The sequence below is a fragment of the Pyrgilauda ruficollis genome, unplaced genomic scaffold (assembly GCF_017590135.1).
Source record: "Pyrgilauda ruficollis isolate IOZ18807 unplaced genomic scaffold, ASM1759013v1 scaffold77, whole genome shotgun sequence".
In the NCBI taxonomy this organism is placed as follows: domain Eukaryota; kingdom Metazoa; phylum Chordata; class Aves; order Passeriformes; family Passeridae; genus Pyrgilauda; species Pyrgilauda ruficollis.
Window position 1 is genome coordinate 2,594,092 of NW_024529599.1, and position 26,981 is coordinate 2,621,072.

Here is a 26,981-nt window from a genome sequence, read left to right on the forward strand (position 1 = left end):
AGTGCCCAGCAGGACCTCTGTCTAATAAAGGAAAAGCTTTCCCTTTCCCACATTAGGTGAATTAGGAGGTCCCAGCTCCAGAGGGAAGTCCCAGCTGGAGCACTTACAGGGGTGAGGGCAGGGGAGCATCTCCTGAACCCTTGAGTGGCTTGGGTTCCTCTGTCCTTCCTCAGACACAACAGCTTCACCTGGGAGAGCTGTTTCAGGGAGCCTGAGGCTTGGCTGCTGTAGGAAGGCTGGGAGAAGGGAATGCTGGAGCAGAATGAGTTTTACTGTGTTAGAATTGTAAGAGCACCATCTTGTGTCACAACTCAGACTGCTCCTGCTCCTGGCCAGAAGCTCAAGCAGAGTGTAATAAGCACCAATCCACATCTCTTCCCATCAGCTCCCTTCCTGCCATCATCCTGAAGTGTTTTAAAAAGCAGGAAACTACTTGCACTCAAAAGAGGTTTTTTTTAAAGAATGTAACCACACAGACCACAGAGAGTCCTGCAGGCCCTGCCAGGAGCTAGCGTGGTCCCTGGCCAGAGGCCCCTCACAGCGTGTTCTACAGCAGAATTAAGGGACACTTGTGCATCAGAGATCACCACAATGGTCAGTACCAGCTCCAGACTGTATTGCTCAGACAGGACACTGAAAATGGAAGGTGAAGGCAAAAAGAATCCCAAATTTATGGTTTACTATTTATTCCATTGTAGAAAAAAGGAAACAGTCTACCTCAGTAAGTATGAGGTTTAATTTCCAGCAAAAAAAGTGGTTTTCAATAAAAGCATTTGCATTGAAAAAAGTTTAAAAGTGTGTGTATTCTGCCCTGAACACCTCTTGGTGTAGAAGACTGATACAACTGAGAGAACTTTTTAAAAATCTGCCCCAGAAATAGTGAATGCTTTTCCCATGATCCCATGCCCAGTACAGACAGGTTTGTTATTTCCAATGGCTTCAAACTTCAGTCCCCAAACAGCACTTGTAACTCCTTAGCTGAGTTCAGAACTCTATTCTCTTATCTCTCTCAACACCAGATGTGAAAAATTCAATTACTTACGCACAGACCTGAGGGGCTCCAGGGCTGCTGTAAGAGCTGAAACATTTCCAGAGTGAAGATTTGTGATGTTTCTTCCCTTTTAATACAGACACACTCTGCTTTAGCACAGTGCAGTGTGTGACCTGCCTGGGAATGGACACAGCCCCAGAACCATCACTGTAAGGAGAGGGAAATGCATTAGTACATATGTTCTGGAGAGGAAAAAATCTTCCAGGAAAACTCCACTAACTAAGCAAAAATTATGGTGGGTTTGTTAAGCACCAGGTTTATAAAGCTTCAAGGTGGTACAGCAGTGGCAACAGGACATTGGGTACTTCTTGTCCACGGATGATTCCAGTGTTTGCACAGACTTTTGTTCAAACAAATCTGAAGCATTTTTCTTCTGGAAGTTTGAAACAACTTCACGTGGGCCCTTCACCAGTGCCCAAGGCAGCAGTAACACCTGGAGTGACACCCATGGGGAGGGCAGGGGGGCTTTGTGAGCCCAGCACAGCTTTCTGCACCCAGTGGGGCTCCCCCAGTCCCTGGGAATAGCCAGGGGTTCTTAGGGACACTCCTGACACACTGATCAGGACACACAGCTGGGACAAATGTGCTGAGAAAGGGGCAGGTGAGCTGGGAAAACATGAAACCCTGGCTCTGGCCAAGTGCTCAGTTTCTGCAGTCACCATGTCCTCATTCTTCTGCCTTAAAAACACAATTTCCTTTGCTGAGCAGGAAGTAACCAGAGAGCATTTGAGCTCTGATGAATCTCTGCTAAAACAATTTAAAAAATAAATCTCAGTGTCAGCATCTATTTAATCTGACATAACCTATTTCATCTGAGCTGCATTAAGCAGATTTCCTCCAGATCTGTATCTTAAGAGAGGCACAGACCTCATAGCTTTTCTTCACAGCTTTTGTCTGAGCCCACTACGAGAGAGCAGGATAACACTAGTCCTGGACTGACTCAAACATATCACTGATAACAACAACATTTGGCATTAGTGTAAAATCCCCAAAATTGTGTCTTCTGATAGCACCAAAATTCGGCAAAATTAACATGAGATTACAAAGAACACACTGACCCAATGCATGTTTCATATACATATTTATATATATTTCATGTACAAAGTTACATTCTGAACCTCATGGATTCAATAATAGAAATAAATACTGAAATAACTACACTGCTATATGAGCTCTTCTGCTCACAGAAAAGAAGCCTCAAGTTTTAACAGACAGCAAGTTTAACGCTGTAGAATCCATCTCAGATTACAGAGGCAAGTAAAATTCAGCATAAAGTGTCCAACAGACAAAACTTTCAAAAATTACAGACCATAAAATGTTTAAAATATATGTTTAAAAGATTGAGAAATGTGCATCAACAAAATTAATAAAGGAAACTTAATCTTGTTAGAGGGCGGGAGAGACATTTAGTGTATAGAAAAATGCTTTGAGGTGCAATATAGGTTGTTACAATATGGCATAACCCTGTTAGAAAAGAACATTTAATTTCCCTAAAGAAGAACTGTATTTGAGTTTACCATGTCTCGTTTTACAGAGCGAGGCCTTCACAAGGCCCACCTCAACAGGGCCATTTACAGAGTGCTAAATCAGGTTTAATCCTTTGGTAACTTTTATAATACTCACATGGAAATAAATATTCAGTTACACAGCATTTTTTAAAGACATATGTTCTTTAGAACAGTTAGTATAATAAAACAGATTAAACATTTGTTTATTACTAAGGCAGCCTATGATAAAGTGTCTACGCTCTGTCAGCTCGATCCTATCCGGCACAGGAAGACCTTCCCAAGGAATGGACAATGCAGCCTCACCCTCACCATGCAAACACCCCTACCCAGGCAAGTCATGTGCTGCATATTTTGTGCTCGAAATGTTTCCAAACTATTAACAAGCTGTAGATATCAAGAGATTAGCTCCTATTTATATGATGCTTTAATCACGAGTGTAATGCATAAACATTCTTGAGACGGAGTTGAGGGTGTATTGTCATCGCAGTGCCTGGCGTCTGCAGGCTTTATTCACCTTTCAAAGTGACATTAAGGGGAGTTTATACAGCCCAGCACACTGTGACGGCAACAGGGACCCAGTAATCTACTGTACCTTAGGACAGGGGATAAAGTTTTAAAATGAGAAATAAAGAGAAGTACACATGCCTTTATCTACACCCATAGTGCTACACAGTTCAACTACTGTCTGCTTTAAAACCCTTCCACTTTTGGACAGAAGCAATCCATTATTCTCTGAAATATTTGCAAGGGCTGGCCCACTGAAGTGACTAAAATGGCACGGTGGGCCAGCTCCATTTGGCAAAAGACCAGGTACACACTTGCCAGGTTGCACTGCTCCAGCTGGAGCAGTAACGCCGCTCAGAGAAAACAGCTTGTCTTTAATAACAAATTAAATCCTACAAAGAACCAAATAACAGAATTGTGCGCTTTTTCTTCTGAGAACATGAGAATGTGACAATCAACCAGTGAGTAAAAAAACTTTGGAGATTGTGTTTTCCAAAGAGAAAAAAAATAAATTCAAGAAAATGGCAGGAAAAGCAATGAAACTGCACCACTCACAGTGAAGATTCTACACAACAGTAAATGTTTAGACAGCATTTTTCTTAAGACATCCCATCAGTTAATTCAGATGTGCTTCATGTTCAGCATACATGCCTATAAGTTTAAAATAGGTCTAAGAGTGTTGACTCAGGTTACTTTTGTATAATTGGTATTTGTATAATTTTTAATAAGCTTCCAGACTTTATATTTAAGCCAAAGTACTTTAAGAGTGACATTCAAGATGAATATGGAAAGCAAATTATGAAGAACATGCTTTCATTGCTTTTGGCATTCTGAAGAGAAAAATACTACCAAGATATTAAACATCTTTAATAAGGATTTTTACTACATAGTTCATGTCCTAAATACATATTTACGAGAGGAACAGCTGTGTACAAAATATGTTGCTTAAAAAGTATTTATACATATAAATCTAACCAATAGACCTGAATGGAGATTTTCTGGTTTATCAGCTATGATATGCATTTGAAAAAGCTGCCTAAATATATATTTACACAATAGACCTCAGCTAAATGTGTTCATTTTAAAAATTAAGAAAATATATAAACACATGTTTGCCTGATAGACCAGAACTGCTCCTATTGCATAAAAATGTTTAGGCAGTTTTAAAAAAGTGTTTCTATATTTACTCCTCTGAAACTGTTCAGTTCTCTCATATAACCAAGTTACTAAATTTCTCTGCTAATCTGAACAGCTCCAGCCTTTTGGGTCTAAATGCTGGATGATTATTAAAACCCCTCAAAACTATTACTTTCCAGAGACTAAATTAAAGAGAAAATTTGGGGTTTTAAATCTTCTGAAGTACAGAAATCATGAAGTGTTCAACTTAGGTCTGATACTAACGCAGAAATTTCAACATAAAAGAAAGACAGTCTTAAACTCACATTTACCATTAAAAAAAAGATGGTGAGTAGACAGAATGTCAGCCTAATATTAGCCTCCTGACTTTTGGTAGGAGAATTTTCTCTGTCATTGTGTTACCGGATAATATTGTTGCTGAATTATTTTTTTAACTCAACTGGAGTATGGAGCTACAGAAAAAAAATACAATTTGTACCTAATTATCTGGAACTACACTTCCTTTGATGCCTGAGGCATCACCTTTATGATCTCACTTGTGCAGAATGTGTTTTTTTCCTGTACACTCTCAGTCTTTTCGCATGCTCTAACTGAGGTCTCCAACCTTCACACATACTGCCTTATGAGTTTGACCAGTTAGGCAGACAAGATCATTCTAAGTGCTTAGGACATAAGGAGTTAAGAAAAGAACAAAACATATCCCCTGTTTGAGAATTTTACAGTTATTTTCCAATTCATATCAACATAAGAATACCCTTTAGAAACAGTTGTTCCATGTCAGGGAGATGGAAAAACATTATGCTCAAAATTGCTCATTACTGAGGGCAGCAGTTGTCAAACTTTAAGGTTCAATAGTGAAAATACAATTTTATTTAAATATTTTCCTTTTAATTCCTATACAGCCTCCTCTTTCCCCCCACAAATTCTGAAGAATGTAACAAATTAAACTGTGTACACTGTATGAGCAAGATTTTCCAGGTTTGAAAACAAAAGCTGAAATACAGTTTGCTTCAGCCCTCACTGAGTATTTGGATGAGTCTTAATAATCCATCTTTTAATTTGTCCATTTTTTTCATACTCTGGGAATAACTCTGCTGTTTTACCCAATGCATTATACAGTGAAATGAAGCTCAGTTGGAACAAAGCTTAACTCAAGTGAGACTACCAAAGAAGTGAACACATGAGATTGCTGTGGTACAGTAAAACTGTATCAGCTGCTCACTGAGGTGTGCACACCAGCTGGAGAAACATCTGATTTCCTCACACTGTTCCATTTAACAGGGTGCAGTAAAACAGCACAAGGTAATTCCTGTACAGCTAACGTATGACAGGTTTCAATATAAAGTTAAACAGCAAAGAAATGCTTCAACATCATGTAGTGAAACAGGTTCACAAAATTAAAAAAAAAAACATGCAGAAGCTTTTTTTTTTTTTTTTTGCTTCCCCCCTCCCCTCCCCTGCCATTTTTAAGGTCTCCAACTGCATCCTACAGGCTCACTCACTGCCACACATGACTTGCCACACTATCAAGTGACTCCTCTCAGCTTTGGCTACAGAAGGTTCAAGTGGTAGAGCTTCTCCCAGGAGTTCAGATTCTCCTCCTTCATCACCTGGAACAAAACAGCTTTGGTTGAGGCAGCCAATAACCAGAACAGCATCAACGCCACATGCAGCAAGACAAGAAAAAACACTAAAAAGACACTGTTGCCATATGCTGATATAAAAACATATTAAAGTCTGTGAATGTAAAGAGAGTGTGTTGCATAATTATCTACAAGCCCAGCGTTCTGCTGGTGATGTTCTTTACTTCTAGCCCAATAATGGCAGTTTCATAAGTATCCATATTCTATGTTTTCATTACTTATAACTCTTTAATGTAGAGAAACCCAATCTGCAAACTACCAGGCAGACAGAGATGGTTTTGACACTAGAATGTGTTCTGGGACATACCCAAACACAAATGCTCATGTGAGACAACACAACATTCATGTCTATGGTCAACCTTTCCCACTCTTTCCTCCTGTCCCAGTTATTCCAGCTTGTCACAACTGCCCACAGTGGCAAAGACAGCCTTGAGCATATTCTCCATTACTGCTCTTCAAAAAGAAGAGCAGTTTTGTAGCTGCACCTGAACTCTGAGTGACAGCAGCTGACTGGAACCAAAGGTGACACTGAACTGCACATGGACAGCCAGGACCATCAATCCAGGAGGTCACTTTAATTAGAGGAAACAGGAACTGACCTATACCTTCAGGAAGGTGCCAAATCAAATTTTGGCTGGTGTTCTGGTTAGATTCCATTGGAGGGCTGAGGGAGCTAAACACAGAGTAGCCCCAAACGCCCAAAGTTTGCTGGGTTCATGTGGCACTGGCTGGGCTAAGGCAGCACTGGCACTCAGCTCATGGCTTTGCCATCATGCCATAGGGAGCATTTGGAATGTGGCTGCTCCAGCTGCCCTGAGTGACTGCAGCACTTGAGCCCTCACTGCACTGTGGCACAGAACTGTCTCCACTCCTGCCCCCCACAGAAATCCAACACAGTCACCCCAGGAACCTGCTTGTCACTGATTAGTGGGATGACAGGATTTGGAATGGCCCTTCTGGGTTTTCCTTTGTAATGGTCTGTGTAGGTTGTTTTGCTGTTTGGTTGGTTTTGAAAGACTACAGACAGATTTAGGCAAAAGGTCAAAAGCAGATCTAAGAGTTGTGACACCTTTTTATGCACTTTTTGTCAAGGTCTCCAGCTACAGTTTATAAGCACAGAATCACAACAGTTCCCACTTTATTTTCCCAAAGAGTTCAATTAAAAAGAAGATACATGTTTATACAAGAAATCTTTTATGGGCTAGATCATGCAAAAGTGCTATCCAAGAAAAGCAGTGATCAAATACAATGGGCATGCAGAGATAAGTGATCTACTTTCCCACTCAAAAATGACTAAATTTATACTGAGTATTCTTCACTTAACACAAATTGTTTTCAGTCAGTCTGCATATTTAAATAACTAAGGACATGTTTTCCAGCAGTTTGAGACAGAAGATTAACCTGCCAAAGACTGACAGCATAAACAGGAAGGTGGTACATGACTCCAAAGCAGAGTTTCAAATAAACCTTCTTACACAGTCATCCCTAGTATAGATGAGTAATTAGATGGTTGGCTCTCACAATTAAGAGGTAAATGTTATGTATATTTTAAGAGAAGTTTTGTAGATGTGTAGTTATGTTACTGTAATATGTCCTTCCTGTTGCAATGTTATCATGGGATGGCCTTGGTAGTTGGGGCATTTGGGGAGGGTCTGCTTGTTACTATGGCAACACCTGATCTCCAGCTGAGATGTAAGAAAAGTGAACTCCACCATGCACAGCAAAGAAGGAGTTGACTGATGAGACTTTGGGAGGGGCTAGAGGTATAAAAGATGGAGCATCCATTTTGTAGGCAAGGACATGGTGGTCGAGTCCTTTGCTCCCAGTGCTGTATTTTTTTCTTATTTAGTCCTTTTGTTGTATTTTTGTTAAGGTTTAATAAACCTTTGAAATTTTAATAGTGAGCATCGTTTCTCACATCCCAAAGGTCACGGTTTATTGGGAGGAGGAGGAGAAGCTGGAGGTGTGTGTCAGAATAAAAATACTTCAGTGTATGGTAAAGACTGTATACCCTGTCCACACAAATGCACTCAGTGCAATTACAGCAGTAGTTATTATGTAGTTAATATCCTTTCAGTATGAACTACAACTCATTTAAAGCTCAGATTTCTTACCCATTCTGAAGTCAATGTATCCTTCTCCACCGCTTATCACCAACATTGATTTTAAGGGACTCTGGTTCAAGGACTCCTGGGCTTGTTTATCAGCTGTTAGATCTGTTCCACCACTACTCTGAGGGCAAACAACCTGACCTGGGTGAAAAACAGAACACTTTTTTATGCTTTATCTCAGAGTAAAGCCTTCTGTGCTTAGTCATTGGATGACAATGCCTAAAGCAGTTGAATGCCTTCTTAACAGGCAAGTGCTTGCTTAGCACAGCCCCTTTTTCACAGAAGGAAGCAAAGTCCTGGCTTGTGATCCAGCCCTTTTCCTCCCATTAAACAGGGCTGTACTTAGCAATCAGACAAGCCTTGTAATTAAAATACAACGCATTGCTTCTAAGAGGACTCTTGCTATCTGCCTAAACACTGGGTTTAACTAAGTCAAATGAAGGAAAAAAACAACAAACAAAAAACCCAAACAAAAAACCACCTCTTTTGAAGGTGGTAACAAAACCTCACCTGGTACTGCGACAAAGAATTTCACAGCATCCCGGTGGCCGTGGAAGCAGAGCTGTGCATGTGCCATGGAACAGTAGGGGATGAATGTCCCTGGAGTCACTTTGTCACTGTGCTCGTCTCCATACACACGGATCACGCTCCCCGGACGGTTTCCAGAGCCTGCTGCTGATTTATTGGCTGCAAAAGAAGAGGTTGTTTTCTACTTCAAAACACAAATTGCTGAAGTAGTTATTTGTTAAGAAACCTTATGGTACCATCTAAAAGCTAAAGCCAACTTAGATAAAAATTAAACAGGAGGGCAGCAATGCCAATTCAAGACAGAGCTGGAAAGAAAAAGATTGCATGCTTCGTTATTTTAAGTACATCAGAAAATGGAGCAGGATTCTTATTAGTCTAGCATAAACACCAGATTTCAATATCCTACTTTTGGGAAAAAATAATTTGTGACAGGACTGTATCTTTCATAGAAAATAAGTACCTCTAACGTGTTTCAGTATGAGCAAATTCCATGTACTTAAACGTGTAATTAAAGACAGTTTTATTCCAACTAATCAATGTATGCCCTTGACAGCAAAAATTCTCCAGAAACAGCCACCTGTGGGCATGAAAGAGCTACCCCTGTTATCATTCTACATCTAGATTTTACTGTGAAGTTTTAAAATACATTAAACCAGAGAAGTACTCATGCTAGACATACAAGCCATCTCCATTCCAAAGACTATCAAAGTAGTGAAAGAAACAGTGATTTGTAACAAGACAGCAAATGATGTGGATTAATGACAAAGTTATAAGATGTGGTATCACATTGGCTGGAAGAGAAAGTCTATATGAGAGTTCAGCTGCAACACAGGATGATATGCTAAACTGCTGAGCAGATTGGTGGCCATTTAGCAAACATAAAACTGCTGCAATGCAGTAACTGCAAGTGGAAAAACATTTAGGAACATACAAAGGGTAAATCTATAAGGAGTGGGAAACAGCCTCAAAGTGGCTATTATAAGCCTGAAAATAGGTTTTGGTTCAGGATCTGCACTTACCCCGCAGCCCCAGTAAACGTCCCTGGTGGAGGATTACAGCTAGTGAGAAAGGAGGAAAGGGGAAATGGATAGGTATGACAGTAGAGGAGAAGGATTAATGAGAACCCACCGCTCATATTTTGGTTTTTGCTAAGGTAGAGCTTAAAATTTTAGCTCCTAAAAAAACCAACAGATATTTAATTACAGAAGATTTGATCAAAATTCACAAAGAACAGCATTTACTATAGAAGTTTCAGTACAAAATAGACCACAAAAGCACTGTCACGTATTTTTAAGTTTATTATTGATTAGCAACGTTTCCCCTTTCTCTCTTTCCTTGGCAGGAGGCTCCAGAATAATATAGAACAACTCATGTTTTCAAGTACCCTTTTGGAACATAATCTGCTGCCCTGCTACTGAGACCCAGGGGACTGAGAGATGCCACTGCTCATGCAAGGATGTAACTGATTTATCACTATTTCTCACCAGGGTTCTCAGCCCCACTATCAGGCAACCCCCAAAAGGCTGTTCTGACCCACAACCAACGAAAAGAAATGAAATGCAACTGAACAGCTTCAATAGGGATTTCTTCACATTCACTCCTGGTTTAAAACAAACTTGTCTGGAAACATTAAATTAAGCTTGACGCAAATTAAGAGCTATAATTTTTGAAAGCATGATTTAAAGTGTCTCAAAATCCATGACAGGAAGTCTGTCCTTCCTTAGTACACTCATGCAAAAAAAAAGACAGTTACTGAATGGATGGACAATGCAATGGAACAACAGGAGAAACAATGCATGTGTTTGCTGTTCAACAAAGCAGATACAACATGAAGAGTTTTCACTATTAAATCACCCTAAACTTCACCTGTCAGACTGCATTATTTTCTAAGTAACAACAGAACAACTGGGACTATCATAGGTCTGCATTTCATTTGCTGAAATTTCTGTCCACCTGTTATAACATTAGTCTCAGGCACAAGTGTTGAGGCATTTGTTGTTGTTGTTGTTTAAATGCAATCAATTTACACAGAGATCCTTCCCAAGCTTACCTATTTAAGATTTGGTTTGCCCTTGAGCTGTTCTTTTCTCCTGAGATTCAACTGCCCTCAATTAGTTTCAGCCTATGACAAGAGTCTGGGGTCTGTTATTAAGCAAAAACCAGGATTTACATGATTGGAATTTGACCTGGATGTCAGTGCCCTGTTTGAATGTATTTACAGCTCCTGTAACTCTGAACATGTCCTTTAAAGCAGTCTGTGCTACTTCTGTTCCAGTCCTTTATACCCACTTTGTGATGAATTCTCAAAAACTAAAGCCAATCAAATTGTATTAGCAGCAACAACAACAACATGCTCAAATCAAAGAAAAATGTATTTTGTGATCATATGGCAATCAAAAATAACATTCATTAGAAAACTAATGATGTCTCGTGTAAGCAATAAACTTCTATCAACGCTGCTAATGCTCAGAACACCTCTAAGGCTTCCAAGTGTCCCTTTGATTCAAGCCAACTTTCCTCAAATGGCAGTACAGGAGATTCTGGAGATGTCTTATTTTCTCAGGGTAATTGTAACCACATATACAGATATAGGTGCTAAACATCACACAGGCCTCATCTGTTACAAACCTGAAAGAGTCAAGACCTGGCAGTGAAGCTTTCTATCCATTAGCAAGCATCTGACTGGTGTTTAATACTCTTTTTTTTTTATGCCTACAGCATATTGCCCAGTGCTATTCATTGATATTTTACTTACTTTCTGTTAATGGAATGGAGATGATGACACCATTTCCTGTTCCTACCCATAAACGATTACAAGACACCATAAGTGCTGTGATTCTCACAAATGAGAATCCCAGTTTACCAGTACCTAAAAACAAAAGATGCTTTTCATCAAAAATTATGAGCAAGAATAATTTTAGTTCTACAACAGAGAATCTTAAATCCAACTCCCAAATCACACAGACAAGTAATTCCTTCCCACTTCTGAGAGACACAAAGTAGAGGAGCACATTTAAGTTGTAAAGATAACCTAGAAGGCTACAACACTGTAAATAAATTGAGAACCTCTGTTTCAAGAGTCTAACATTAGCTATGAGAAAGCAAAAAAGGTCCTCAATACTACAAAGTAAAATCTTTTGGGGCTTACTGGCTTTTAAAACAAACAAAAAGGTGAGTTTACAGATATAAGATAGTGGTTTGTAATCCATTAAAATTAATTTCTCATTTGTTAGCAGGATGAGGGGAGCAGAAGGCTGACACCAGCCACATGCAATGCACACAGCAGTGACTTCTGAAGTATTTCCCTGAGCCTGTATCTGTATTTGTTGTGTAATGTATGTGGTGAAATTATACAGATATAAATTAAAAAAATCAGAAAGCTTACTAGGTTCAACAGCAAAAAAATTTCCTATCTTGAGGGGTTTTTTTGAAAAAATAGGCAATTTTCCCAGGCAGGTAATGGATTCTTCCCATTTTTAGCTATAAAAAAATGTATCAGTATAGAAAAAGAGAAATATTGTAGTGTCTCTGCTGGTGCCTGCCCAACTCAACCACCACTTTCCTCTTTAGTTATGAGTTTTTAAGGACACTTTACACACCAGGTAAGGTCAACAGACTCTAACAGATGACCCTTCATATCCCCATCATGCTTCACAGACTGACTTAGGCTTCTACTTTCAGATGCAAGTTTGCACAAACTGATTTTAACAGGCCTTTCCACCCACCTTTACCCCAAATCTGCAGTAAGAACTGCCTTATCTCTTAGCAGGAAAAGGAAGCTGCAGACACCAGTTTTTCCTGGGAACTTACCAAGCATTTTGCTTACATAGGGCTCAATGTCCACATCCTGCAGGTGCTGGTAGGTGTGGGCGTGGTAGAGGCGCAGGGTGGAGTCCAGGCGGATGGACACCCACACCCCGTCCCCCACCCATGCCAGCTGCCTCACTTGGCTCTCCCTCCTTGGGTGGGCATCAAAGGACTTCTAGGAAACATTGGGGTTCAAATCAGAAGGTAAAACAAAGGGAAGAGTAAGAAGGGTTTCTCTGTTACTCTCATACATTCTGAACTGGCAATTTTCAATCAAGCACAACCCTCCGATTTGCAAAAGCACAGACAGTGTTTAGCTCAGTTACAAACAGCATGTGAGGCTCTAAAATTGCTGATTCCCTTCCCTGAGTGTGATCTCAAAGCTGTAACTTCCTACTCAGTCTTCATTTACGCATCTCATCCCAGCCTGCTCCAGCTTCTGCCTCCCTTGAACCTGGAGCCTTTTTGGTCTGAGATCCTGCTGCCACAGCACAAGGTATATGTGCCCAAAAAAATGTCTTTCTTCCTTGTTCCATCATGACTGACTGAAAAAACCCCACCTGTGCAAAATACACACTATCCACGAGCAAAACAATCAATCTCACTTTTATAAGAACTTCATTTCAGTTTTCCCATATACACCTATAGCCTTCTTCACAAAAACAGGTTATTATTGGGTGATTTGATACTTTCAGAAGAGCTGAGCAGTCACCCTCAAAGGCCTGGCCCATGTCTCAGGCCAATTAGCAGAAGCTGAAGCACTTACATTGCTCAAGGCTTGCAGAAACCTCAGCCACTTTCTGGTCTTGAGATGACAGACTGAACACTGCAGATAAAACACCAGCTCACACACCTTGCATAAACTATCCTCTAACTGGAAGGAGAGTACATGTCAATTAACACTTACAAACCTCTCCACGTGGGCAGAGAACAAAATTAGGCACACAGAATAAGCTGGGAGCTGGCCTTACAAGCTCTGCACAAGGACACTTTCCAGTTTCTGGCCAGCCAAAAGTGGAGAACTAAATCTCCCAACAACTGGTTTCAGTAAGTGAGAACTGTCTCATCATAGCTTTAAGTCTTCCAAAACAACTCTTTCATAAAACCAATTTGCTAAGTAGCCTGTATGATGAAAACAGATATTTCTGGAGTTACTCTGGAGTCTGAGCTGTAGCATTCAAACACAACATTTAACTATTTTAATCACCATCAGAACTTACCTCTATTTTCATGGCCTTTGGTTGAACAACATAGATTTTGTTCCTGTAGCCACACCAGACCTTGTCATGTACCACTGTCATGCACCGGATGGAGTGGTGTGGCCGGCCCAGGTCCAAGAGGTGATAATTTGACAAATCCCACTGACCATCTGCAAAAACAGGAAGAAAAAAAGTAAAACTCACAGGAATCTGTGTTTAGTTTAAGGAAAATTTAGAAGCACAAGCAACTATCTTAAAAGTCTGATTTTTTTAAAGCACTGTAATAATCTGGGTAAATCTGTATAAGTTTATGGCTAGGCTCCTCATTAAAACAGCAACTAACATCCCAAATGTTACCTTTTTTAAAAAATAAAGTTGTACAATGATTCAGTTTAAAAATCCAGCAAAACATTTTTAAATCAGCAGGTTACCCTGTGCTACAGGCTCTGCTTGACTAGGACCAGTACCTGTGAGAACAAACAGCTTCCCACACAGCACCAGGCACCTGCTGCTTGGCTGAACATACAAGTGTAGCCAGTGCAGATTTTTTTTAAATATGCTGCAAGATCTTAAAAAAGGCACCTGAAATCTACTAAAAACATACTAAATTTTGTTATTCAACGCCAATTGAAATTCTTCTGGTAGACTGAACTAAGGCCACAGATCATCAATGACATTCACTAGAGAGGCTTAGGTATTGTAAACCACTGCAGTGAGTTTTAAAAAAAATTAAAAAAACCAAAACCACTAAAACCAACTTCATCCCAGCTGCATCTTTTCCAGTATTTGCATTAGTGTTGTGCAACCTTTTTAATTCTTTTAAATGCTGAGCACAAGGATTTAAGCATCACAAGGGAAAGATGAAATGAATAGAGTGGAAAAACAAGCTAATAGCTAAGTTTCGGTTGCTCATAGTAAGACCTTCCCCTCCAGGTCGTATTTCTGGAGGCTGAAGAATGGAGCTGGTTCAGGAGCAGTTTGGGCAGAAATTCTGAAGGGATGCTTACAAAATTCTCATTGAAGGACTTGCCCAGAGACAATTTTGATCACTAATAAAACAGAAGACATGACTATTGAGCATAATGATGCTCAAATGCAAGATGATGACCAAAACGGACTTGCAGATGGCTTTTCCCTATTTAGCAGATCTATCCCATTCTCCATTTCAGAACAAGAAAATACTCCATGAATGCACCACAACAGTGCAAAAACAGAACCTGAATTTGCAACTGAAATAACAAGAAATATTTCTCATGACAACCCAGAAAAAGGTCATTGGGGAATACATTATCACAACATTACTTGTAAATGGCACATTTCTTTCCTGACTACTGTTGAAAATTCCCTGGTTTCCAGATGCAACAGAATCCTTACCAACTCCCCGGTGAAAGATCGCAAGCGTCCCATCTGCCAGTGCAACCAAGACTATTCCTTTGACATGTCTGAGGAAAAAGGAGGCACAACAACACACTCTGTTAGACTGCTCTGCTCAGAAGGCAGGTTTAAAACTAGGTATAAACATTTAATATTTCGGCATATTTTTTACAGTCATTTTTTATTAGCCTCAGTGTTTTGATTTCTACAATAAAGCTCAAGAGAAGGGATGTAACAAGGGATCAAAATCCAGTTCAGAGAGATTGAAATATATCTGGTTACAATGCCTGGAGAAAACAGCAAAAATAGCAACCTATAACTGTTTTGCATAGCTACAGCTCATCCTTTGGGCCATGTATCTCCAACAGGTACAAGATTCCTTTTATTTTCCTTATTCCCTAGAAGTTTTCCACTGTCCCTCAAAGAGCATGCAGGCAGTTATGGCAACTGACACTCCCAATATCTGAGGAGGAAATATAAAACTACTTTGGAAAGTATTTTAACAGAAATTCATTATGATTTACATGACATTCTTTCAGGACTTACACAATACTGAGAATAGAATCTTTAAGTTTAATGGCATGAACACATTTCCTCCACTGGGCCACTGACGAATGAACATACAGGCTGCAAAGACAAATCAGGAGGGATTAAAAGCACTACCAGACAAAAACAACCACAAACAAAACCCTTATAAACTGAAATCCACAATCAAAGGGAAGACAGGTTTTCATCTTCCACTGGAAATTATGTGTACACTGAAAGGAAGAACTACATGAGCAGCAGAATGGCTTTTTCAGAGGCCTAAAGCATTACAAACTCCCTTGCAGATCCATCTGCAGTAAAAATTACAATACATTTTTCTAGGATACTACAATACTGAAAGTTATGTAATTAACAGACCATAACAATTTCTCTGAATACAAAAAAAGCCCAGAACTTCTCTGCAGATGAAGCATTATCTAACAAAAAAGGACTTGCTAATCACCTACAATACTTCCTTTCAATTCTGTAATGCCTAAAAACTGCCGCAAAGCATTCAAAGTTTTGGCTCTCTTGAGATTATCCTGTGCTCAGTCTTGACTTGAGACAGTTATCAGGCCTGTAGGCACAAGAAGCAAGTTTAAAGTAATTATTATAAATAAATATAACAAGATTAGCATTTCCTTACCATCCATTCTGTGCTCCAAGCCACATGGTCGGTAAAAGGCTACTCATTTTCTGTGCTTCTTCTCTTACTAGATCTTGCTCACTTGGCAGAACTGCAACATCCTTATATAACTCTGACTCAGTACTAGAAAAAAACATCAGTAAAAATACATTTAATGAAATGCACAGATTACTCAGGCTATAAGCCAAGTGTTTACTTTACAATTGAGAGTTCCTACACTGGCTTTTGAAGTACATGAGATGTTTAAAAACACAGTAACCACACATGGAAGTACCATACAGATGAAAACCTCAACCATTAATTTCTTCAAGTGGACATTTACAGGGAAAACTAGGTTGCATTCAAACCCATCAGTATTATTACCTCTGGGGAATGGCAGAAGAGAGTCACAAAGCACAGCCTTGTACCAAGATTACTTATATAAACTTCAACACACTTAAAAAGGAAAAAAAAGTAGTCACTTTGTCTCCAAGCTATGTGCCTACAAACATTATACTTGTCAAAAACACATTTTAAGAGGTATGAGGCCTGAGACTAGGTACTTAGGCTGATACACTGGAGATGCCTCTGTTGTATGCTGCACTCCCAAGGGATCTGTAAAGACATGCTCTGTGTAGACTCCAGTTTGTGCAATATCAGCTGTGTCTTCTCCTGTCCCTGCATTGACTTCTGTTGCTTCTGTTGCCTCCTCTGCCGTCGGAATGTTTTCATCTACTGAATTATTTTCAGCTTCAATATCTATGAAACAAACAAATTTGAAAAAGTTTTTAACAACTCCGGTAGAATTTGCTATTGTTTAAAACAGCCAGAACTTAAAACTGAAGTGAACAGCTGTTATAGCCCGGCAGTTACAACTCAACATCAGAATCAAAAAGCATCACATCAGAAATGCCCAAATTTTAGCAGGTTGCACTGTATAAACAAATGTCAAATGCACTTTTAAGTATTAACCCAGTGACTGATGGCTCAAACTGGCCATTAAATTATTAACTAGGACAGCAGTAAACAAGGCCATCCACCACATATCCAGTGACAATCATATCACCATACAGATCTGTAGGCCATATGACAAAGAGAAGTATGAATGTCTATGAAATAATCAGTTTCACTTAAATCTCTATAAAGACTTGACAAAATCCAAGGCATTTATTTTAGTCACTCTCTGGCATGACCTGCATTTCAAATACTACATTAAAATCTCTCTCTAGAGCAGGCACAAGAATTCTCTCAAAAGTACCTGCAAGAAGCAGCTGCCAATTCCCATTTCATGTCACCTCCACCACTTTTTCAGCTTTACAGAGAGTTTATGTTATTACAGCTTACACACTGTTAACCTCAGTACTTGCACCACTTATTTCCAGCTGCATCTCAAGGTGTTTGGCCAGCCCTGACACACCTGCAATATTTATCACATACCTGACTGTTTCTCCACCACAGGTGAGGCCCCATTGGTGTCATGAGCACCAGGAGCCCCCGTGAGACCCTCAGCAGTGCAGCCCACCACAGTGATGCCCCCCAGCAGGCTGTCAGTCTCAGCAGAGCTGTTGCTGGTCATACTGCCACACAGGGAGGATTTGTCCACTTGGCTGGAATCTGCTTCCTGGGACCCTTCTTCTCCTGCAGGGTAGTCTGTTTCTCTTGCCCCTGAAAGAGATTAAACACAGAATAACAGAATTTCCTGAGCTGGAAGGGACCCACAAAGATCCAGTCCAACTCCTGGCCCTCCACAGACACCCAGCCATCCTACCCTTTGCCTCAGAGCATTATCCAAATGCTCCTGGAGCTCTGGCTTTGTGCCAGGACCACTGCTCTGGGGAGCTCTTTCAGTGCCCCACCACGCCCTAGGGAATAATCTTTTCCTGATATTCAGCCTAAACCTCCCTTGACACAACTTCAGGCCATTCCCTTGGACCCTGTCACTGGGTGTTTTTCATAGGGATAAAGCTAAATCACTTCTCTATCTAATAACTAAGCTGCAAGCTCAATGAGCTCTCCCGAGATGGAACATGCAGACAGCCCCTATCTAAAAGGTTAGTTTCACATAATCAGCAAATGTGGAAGACACTGTCACAAAGATCACAAAACAAAAGCAAGATCAACATATGTTGCACTACAGTCTCATTCACTGTATTTCATTCTGCAGCTTTCCAAATAGTTTATTTCAATTTTAATTACATCTCCCTCTAAAATCAGATTTCATAACAGAGCAGGTACACAAGGCCACCTGTCTATATTTTTATGAAGAATTTAGGTGCGACAGATCCTTGGTTCTGGAAAAAAAAAACATTTTTCTCATGTCCAAACCTCTTATACTTTCAAGACTTAAAACACACTCAAACGCAACAAGGATTCTCTCTGCAGGGAGCTTGCTTATTTTCAAGAGGCTGAAGAAGTCAAAAAAGCAACATACATATTATTCTTTTTGTGATGCTCACAATTCCATGAAATATCAACACTGTTGCAGAGTTTACAGTACACCAAACAAAACAGTTCCCCTTGGCTGCTGACATCTCTCTGATTTTCTGTTCATTTAAGTCAACAGCCAACTAAAGAGTGAAACAGTAGGGTAGAAATGCAACAGTTTGATGTTTAACTAACCACTTTCTTATTGCTCTGTTACAGTAACTTGTTATCATACTAAGTAACAAATCTGTGGGTTTCCATTGCATAAGAAAAGCTAAATAAGAATCAGTTAAAAAAAGCAGGAGCTGAACCAGCCCAAGTGTTTACCTGGCACACTGGCAATACAAAGCACATGAGAATTGCAAACAATGAAACTGTCCAGAATATTCCCTGGTTGGTTTGCATCAATTATGATAACTTTTGTAGCAGAATGTGTGCTAGTGCAGATCCAAACTAGACTGGATAATTCTTCCTGGTGTTTCAGTTCCTTCTGCTGATCCTGAAGGACAACAAAGGCAGAAATGAACAACAGAAAGGGGGACAAGAATAGAATAACTACATTTGATCTTTTATGGTCTTACATTTTCACACATTTTATACATAAATATGTGGGAAGTTAAGTATCTTCAATGCCATTGTAAAACTACACGTAGTTACTTGTTCTTTATGTATCTGAAGTATAAAGCTCCCTCATATTTCATACTTTCATTAAAAATACATAAAGTATTATAATTACACTGCATAATTATACAGTTAGACCAGTATAAAATAAAAACATTATTGACATGCCAACTGCCATACTCAGTATCACCACAAGTTAATGTGATATCCCAAAGCACTTGAAAATTTAGTCTGTTTTTATGCCCTTAATATGAATTCCATCCATGGCAGTTAGAACATAAACAGGTCTGTCATAAATGGTTTTTAAAGGAGGCAGCACTGGTATAACCAGCACATCATTTTGATGTAAAATTTATTTGCTCCTGAGACTTGCCAGCAAGGGAAGATTCAAAAGTATTTAACAGTTGGATTCGACAACCCAAACATCCTGGGCTAATAACTAACCAAGAAAACTCTATTTGTTACCATTATCCTGATCAGAAAATACTTTAGTACTCTACAGTTACACAGTAAAGGTGTGCAACTATATAATTTATTAAATGTGCCTCATAGTGACCTTACCTTGAGCTCTTGATCTAGTTTATCTAAGCTACTCTGGGATCCTGTTTGCTGCTTGTTGCCCTCTGCATCCACTCCAGTCACATCATTGTAGAACACACTGGCACCAACCACAGACCCTCCATCTCGTGTCTTCCCTCCTGACAGGTTCACCCCTACAGCACACCACAGCTTGGGAGAAAAAAAAATGTTTCACTTGAATCTTAAACTTTCACTTGAATGTTTCACTTGAATCTTAAAAAAAGAGAGACAAGCATTGTTAAATATGCTAAGTGATATCATCATTATTAAATACTGGGAGTCCATTTTAAGTTATAAATTAGAATTAAAGTCATATACATTTTACTGAGACATAAATTCTTTTTCACTATGTTTTAAAAAGAAACAACTTATTTGAAAAAGAATGTAATAGAGTCCAAAACAAAAATATTCAAGCTATAGTTTGCCCAAGTCTCTTTTCATCACTAGAAACATCCTACCTTCATAGAGGTATCCTTTTCATCCAAAGGTCTCAGGTAAACAGGTACAGGCAAGTTCTTCATCTTATTTTCACCCTGTCCACCATTTGCCATCTAGGTAAAAAAACAAACAAACAGAAAAAATTTTACCTTTAAAAGGGGTTTACAATCTTTGGAATCAGTTGCTCAGAATTTATTAAACACAATTAAGAGTTGTGCATTGTTGTCTCCTTTAGAAAGATTCTTTACTGCTAAGTTCAACCAAAAAAAGCTGGAATTACTCAAACACAAGCTGTGAAATCATACCCTGTTCAAATGTGACAAAACATGAAGCTGTTACCATTATACTTGAAAGCATCATACCTGTTTGTACTTCTGAGGTAGACTCCAGCCAAAAGCCTGCACTCTGCCATCCTCCTTCTGGACGTGAGCTTTCACCTGGCGGTACTGCTCCCTCTTCTGCTCCCGGCGTGAGGCTAAACTGGCTTCAGTTCTGGGCAAGAATCAGGATTGAGGAACTTCTTACTTATGCTCTTTAGAATCTCTAGTGCAATGGGAATTGCTGTTAAACTTAATAACCAAGATCACTGTGGAAGCACTGGGTTATTCCCAGGATATTCCCAGGTTTTTTTCACCTATCAAGACACCAGGTTTCCTGTGGGCTACTTTTAAGGGACTGGAGAAAAACAGGCAAAACCAGAAAGTCTATTGCCAGCATCCTTAAAAGAAATTAACTTGGGTTGTGCAGTTCTAGTAGGAGCTTTAAAAGTTGTAACTCACAAGGATATATTGATAAAACAAAGCACAGGAAAAAAAAATAATTACAGATTCTTGTTAGCCTGACTCTTAAGTGAACCTTAAGTACCTGTACAGTCATACAGTTGTACAGTACCCGCCCAGCTACGACATTTTCATATAAAAGTGTATCAAGTGTTGCCTCCTGTGCCTAAATGCACTTTCTTGAAATACAGTGGTATTTACCAAGTAGAATATTTCAGCCAGGTGCTCAAAGTATTCACCCACCGCTGCACGTTTCACTCTGAACTATCTTGAGTCCTTATGAATCAACATTCACTTCAGGAGATTATACTTCACTTAGCAGCATGCTAGTAATCTCATAGGACTAAAAGAGTAAACACTTGATAGAACATATCTACTATAAAACCAAGATGTCTTACTCTTCACTGAGGAATTCAAAGGCTTTAGATTTGTCACTGGGTAATTGAGATAAGGTGCTGCTTCTTTTCTTGACTGATGGAGTAATGTGCGAGGTTGGAGCATTATATTTAACATTGACAGGAGGTTCTGGTTTCTTTGCTGTATTGCTGGATGAACTGAAGAGCCTGCTAAAACTAGAAGAAGAGAAAAAGACAAGAGTCAAGATTTGTCAGATACATCCAAGTTTGACTATGCAGGCAAAACACAGCATATGCCAGCCTGTTCAAGACAGTAAAAGTAAGAAACTGGAGCCCAACACACTCAGCAACACTCTCAAAGCACAAAAACTCATGTCCCTAAGAAAAATTCTTAAAGGATTATAATCCCATTTATCAAATTCAATGGGAACTTCATCTTGAATTAACATCCACAGGGAACCAACAAAATTAGGATGTGAACATCACACCTGGAAGACAGTTCTAGGAAGGACATTAGTTCATGCAGAGAGCATTTCAAAAAACCCACTATTTTCTACGCAACAAGATAAAATAGTTATCAGAAAATCACAACATGAAGAGGATTATTTGACAAACATCTAAACACTGGTTTAGATTTAAAGAGCTTGAATTCAGAAAGGAGAATGTAACAATTGGTAAGCTGCACTTCACAGAGGGAAAAGAAGCTGCAATAAATGCAACCCACACATGCTGTTCAGGTTTCTACTTTTCATCATAAAAATTAATCTGGAAAAAATGTTCAGAACAAGAATCCTGGTGCATATCCAGCTAGGAAAAAAATTCCCGCACTTTGGCATTTAACTTCACCAAGTGCACAGCCACTCACTACATGCTGCAGCTTACAATACAATTTGTCTTCCAGAGCAGTCTTACCGAGTTGGCATACTGGGCAACAAGAGGAAAAATGTTAAGATATCTTCATCTGCCAAAAAATAATTAGCTAACATACACAAATGTGCCAGCTAATTGGTTAGGGTCTTTATTTCTGCCAATAAGTTGTGTTTCTATACTTACAATTGCCAAATGCTTGATCTTTTCTTCTCTTGCATGGCTGGATTTTCTCTGGATGCTCTACAAGAAATTAATTCCAAGTTTACTGAGTAAGCAACAACTAAAAAAGGAAGAGGAATGGAACAGTGTGTAACTCTTATTTTTTAAAAAAGGATAACATCTTGAAAATAACAAAGCCTGTTTTTTCACACTACTACTTCTTTACTGATCAGAGCACAATACTGAAATTCCCACTACAGGAAATAAAGTTACATAATAAACTTCATCCACATTTCTTTGCATCCCAAACAAACTGGCAACTTTTCAGATAGAAAAGACAAGTCTGCAAAACACTTTGTAATGAAAAAAGCTTGAAAAGCAAACCATTTTAAATTATTCTGCTCCCTATTTAATATTTTAATCACTGGTTTTTGTTTTAAAGCCTATTAATCTTCAATACATCAGTAAATAATTGATAAAGTGTTCCCATAGCCATAAATAAGAGATAGGAGAGGATTTCTACAGCAGATAATAGCTACAGAAGAACAAGCCACAGCTGTTGGGAATGAACATTTTTCCTCCCCAAAGGGTCACAGGCATGAGGACAATGGGAACAATCATATGTCACTGCTGTCCATGGCCAGCAGGCAGCACCACAGCCTCTGGTCCCTGTGGTCAGGGACAAGCATGAGTTGGGCTGAGGTCTGAGGCAGAAGAACTTACGTTTTTAAACCATACCTTCCAAACAACTGAATATTCAGGATGCAAATAGGACCAAATCACCATCTTTACTGCTTATATTTAACACGCCTTGCACAACTTTGAACTGTTTTATCCTGAACAACCCAAGACCTTCCAAAGGAATTATGCTCAGTCTGAAGACAACATTATCCCTATTTTGACATCACAAGGCATGTGTACACACAGAGTAATTTTTAATGCTCACCAGATTAATGTTATTTATAATTACCAAATTTTGTAACTGTTCCAGAATAAGCATCCCTTGAAAAAATGAGTGTATTCCACATCATATGAAGTAACACATCTTCACTGAGGTCTCACCAAGAACCATTCTGACAAATTATAATCCCATAACTTAAAAACGATGATCCTCATGGGCATGAGGAAAACAAGCAGAAGGCAATGAACCTGCTGACCAGATCACTCAGCATCTAAAAATCACAAGGAGCTCTGTCAAAGATTCTAGAAGAGCCTTTTCACCTTATCATCTCAGTCCATCGGACAGCCTCCTGCAGCTCCATCAGCCTCTCCTTGTACTGGTTCCTCTCCATCAGCACTCGGGCCATTTCCACTCGTGTGAAGCGTTTGCGCTGCGCCGTGGGGACATCGCTCTAGGCACACAAGTTCATGAACATGGCAGGGACAAAGGTACACCAGAGGCCCTGGAGAGCCACCCTCTGCCTCCTGGTAACAGCCAGGCTAGGGCAGAATTCCAGATTTCAAATAGTTTGGGGCTTTGAAAATCTGGGTTTTACCTTCCTCTCCTCCCATCCTTTGTATGCAATATAATGTGAACGAAAACAGCTCTTCAAATAAAGAGTGTGACAACAGTGGGCAGAGAGGAAAGCAAGCAAACTAATCACTGTCAATTTAAGTTTACTTGTGCTCTTTAGTCTTCTGTCATTTCTATACAGGGAGGAACTTTACCACTACTTATTAAGCAGTAAGTTTTAGTAGCACTCACTAAACACACAGACTTCTAACGTCCCATTGAATTACACACACAAAACCACACATATACACCTACATCATCATCCTCTTTAGCCTTCTGTCTTGCTTCTTCTGCTTCTGCACGAGCTCTAAATAAAAAATAAAGAACAGCTGCACTAAATACCACAGTAGAGTTTTTCTTCTTTTCCTTTTTTACAACCATGGAATTAAACTTACTTTCTCAGCTCTTCTTCCAGTTCTTTATTCTTCTCTTCAAGCTTTTGCTTTGCTTGTTTTACAGCCTCTAATTCACCTTGTAGTACATCCTTTTCACAGGTCAATTCATCCACCTTTGCTATTAAATCATTCTTCACTACATTCAGTGCATTTCTACACAAACATTGAAAACATATGGTTATAAGGATGGCCATGGTCTTGCAGTACAGCTTGGTTTTATTTTTTAAGACCTACACATTTCTTACACAGAGCTGCTGTAAGAAGGTACAGCTTTCTTAGAGGTCAAACCATCTCCCCCCTAATCTCCAACATTCAAACACATTCACATTCTCTCTATTAGAAAAAAGTGCTGATAAATCAGTTTTCTTTGAATAAATCCTCAACAGTGCTCCAGCGGATTTGCCTCTGCACTTAAAGCTGTGTTTCTGACAGGGAGTTGATCTCATCAGGACACAGCACTGCATTTCTTGGAGTCTTACAAGGATAAAAGCAGATTTTTCTTATTAGGTCCTTAATTTGTAGAAGAAGACCAACTCAGACAAATACACCTAAAAATTCAAAATACTCACACCCCCATTACTCTTAGAACTGAATTTCCTTTGTATAGTTTCATTTCTGTATCAGGATACTGACGATATAATGAAGTAACAGGAAGTCAGTATTTTTTTACATAAACATTCTCACTTACTTTGTCTCCAGCAGCTGAGTGTTTTCCAAAATAAGGTTTTCAACCTCACGCCCCATTCCTTATCAAAAGAAACAAACACATTAAATTAGCAAATGAAATGGATGTTTTTACAAAACTTATGTTTTGCCATCGTCTAAAGTTAAATTAATTTTACGTATGACCAACTTGTCAGAAGAACTGTGAGCTATCTCAAGTTTCAGGTCCAACCTACATTCCACAATTAGCTTTCCCTCCCACCTTCTCCCAGCCTGACTTCAATTGAAAAAGTCCAAAGACATCCCTAACTAAGCACAGGCCAGTGCTGCTACTCTGTATATTTCGAAGATGTTACAGTACTAAGTCAAAAACCAAACACAGCATATGTTGCAGAAGTATTAAGAGCACAAAATGTTCAGTTTAAAATGCTCAACTGTCTTTTACACCATTATAATTATTGCTTTTTGATGTTTTATAAATAGATTGTTATATACCAATGTGTATCAGTTATAGACACAAGACATGCTGAATAAAGTTCAGATTGTGAAAGCCCTGCAGATTTCCCCAGAGCAAATGATACCTTACCAAAGAAATTATGGTCTTTAAAGCCCATGCATTCCATGTAGAGCAAAAACAAGAACAAGAAACATTTCATGTGAGGTGTAGCATGAGTGAGGAAGAATAAAAGATTAAGACTTAGAAAGTAAGAGTGAATTAAAACAAAGCCACCACCAAAAATCTGAAGTGGGATGTGATGTGATTAGAAGCAGGATTTATACAAAAGACTGATGTGGAAGAATTTAAGTTTGTCACAACCATTTCCAATGGTTAAACCTCTTTTAAGAATCAGTAACTTAATAAAAGTCTCTCATTTTCTGTGACATAATTTAGAAGCACAGTCCTTGGAAGAAATTCTAAGACATTCAGAAGTTTCCAATTAATATGCTCTAATGGAGAAAAGTGAACATAACTTCTCAAGTAACTACTTCAGTATTACTTAAATTTCTGGAAATTAATTTCTCACCCTATTTTTGGTATACCTAATACAATTTTCCGAATTTAAAAAAAGGTAATTTCAGGAGAGAATAATTATTTTGCATCTTGCACAGCAAAATAATTACAACACAGATAACAAATTATGTTAACTCAAGATTAACAGAATGAATGAAAAAGGTATCTTAATGGTGGAGGCCTTTTAAAATACTTTAGGAACACAATCTTCTAAGCAACTTTGGCAGCAGAAGACTTTAAAGATATTTGGATAAAGAAGAAAAGGTATCTATAAATAGACATGCAAGTCAAAGCTCCCTCTTTTGACATTTCCCTCTCTAGGTTTTGGATTAAAAGCAAATGACATTTACTCAAGTAACTTAGATCAACCATGGTTAATTTATCAATATCTGGAGAAATCTCCTATACTACAGCCATCAGGAGATTTTATTCAAAGGTTGTTATTGCATTTTAAACGTTTTCAATATTCACAGATAAAAGTATGTAGGATCACATCCAAGAGGTTTCAGGATCTTTTATAATGCAAGAACAAAAACTAGAAAGCCAGAGTGCAACGGCAAAAAAAGTTACCAAGCAGGGAAAAAATGCAGAGAACATATTGTATGAGAGCAGCAACCAAGAATGCCTAACTGGAGAAGCAACAGATTTCAAAGATTTTTTGAAAAAAGAAGCATACACACCAGAATATTCCCCTGGGTATGCAGCCCAAGAGAAAACAGATTAGAGAATCCCAATTAACTATTTTTAAACAACTCTGTACTGAAGTTTAATGCTCACTTAGAACAGGTCCAAATGCTTCAAACACACAGGCTAGCCTGGATGCAGGTGTGGCTTTTCAGGTTTTAGACTATGGTTGTTCTCAAAGCGAAATTACGATTCTAAAATAAAATTTTCAGACCAACACATTCTGCATAACAAATGCAGATAAAACCCTAGGCTTAGTGTGCACACACTGGTTTTTCCAGCAACAGATTTACAGAAAATGGTAATAAACTCACTGACAAACCTTAAATAAGTTATACTAAAAAGTATATTATTTTTTGCCCATGAAAAACAAAGCATTAGGATCAGGACATCCTGACAATAGTTTGATTTCTTTAATCAATTTATCACAGCTAAGGGATGGATGTTGCTCCATGTTAATACTTCTCCAGTATCTG

At 38.9% G+C, this 26,981-nt stretch overlaps 1 protein-coding gene across 8 annotated transcripts in view; it reads right to left on the bottom strand.

The window, feature by feature from the left end:
* Positions 1 to 2,115: 2,115 nt before the first annotated feature.
* SPAG9 (sperm associated antigen 9) overlaps positions 2,116 to 26,981 on the bottom strand; it is a 61,764-nt gene continuing 36,898 nt past the window's right edge. For 2 of the 8 annotated variants that reach the window (XM_041486453.1, XM_041486458.1), the window contains 22 exons: positions 24,835 to 24,892; positions 24,147 to 24,299; positions 24,007 to 24,058; positions 23,460 to 23,590; positions 22,263 to 22,319; positions 21,252 to 21,425; positions 20,437 to 20,566; positions 20,095 to 20,187; positions 19,619 to 19,786; positions 18,764 to 18,935; positions 17,450 to 17,677; positions 16,576 to 16,771; positions 16,034 to 16,156; positions 15,409 to 15,489; positions 14,863 to 14,930; positions 13,510 to 13,658; positions 12,293 to 12,464; positions 11,238 to 11,351; positions 9,502 to 9,540; positions 8,465 to 8,641; positions 7,958 to 8,095; positions 2,116 to 5,810 (listed from right to left, as the gene is read on the bottom strand). In XM_041486453.1, coding sequence (XP_041342387.1) covers positions 5,695 to 5,810; positions 7,958 to 8,095; positions 8,465 to 8,641; positions 9,502 to 9,540; positions 11,238 to 11,351; positions 12,293 to 12,464; positions 13,510 to 13,658; positions 14,863 to 14,930; positions 15,409 to 15,489; positions 16,034 to 16,156; positions 16,576 to 16,771; positions 17,450 to 17,677; positions 18,764 to 18,935; positions 19,619 to 19,786; positions 20,095 to 20,187; positions 20,437 to 20,566; positions 21,252 to 21,425; positions 22,263 to 22,319; positions 23,460 to 23,590; positions 24,007 to 24,058; positions 24,147 to 24,299; positions 24,835 to 24,892 — 2,789 coding nt within the window. In that variant the 3' untranslated portion in view covers positions 2,116 to 5,694. Of the gene's footprint in view, positions 5,811 to 7,957; positions 8,096 to 8,464; positions 8,642 to 9,501; positions 9,541 to 11,237; positions 11,352 to 12,292; positions 12,465 to 13,509; positions 13,659 to 14,862; positions 14,931 to 15,408; positions 15,490 to 16,033; positions 16,157 to 16,575; positions 16,772 to 17,449; positions 17,678 to 18,763; positions 18,936 to 19,618; positions 19,787 to 20,094; positions 20,188 to 20,436; positions 20,567 to 21,251; positions 21,426 to 22,121; positions 22,134 to 22,262; positions 22,320 to 23,459; positions 23,591 to 24,006; positions 24,059 to 24,146; positions 24,300 to 24,834; positions 24,893 to 26,981 lie in introns of all 8 variants that reach the window. The other 6 variants (XM_041486457.1, XM_041486459.1, XM_041486455.1 and 3 more) reach the window with 5 other exon arrangements.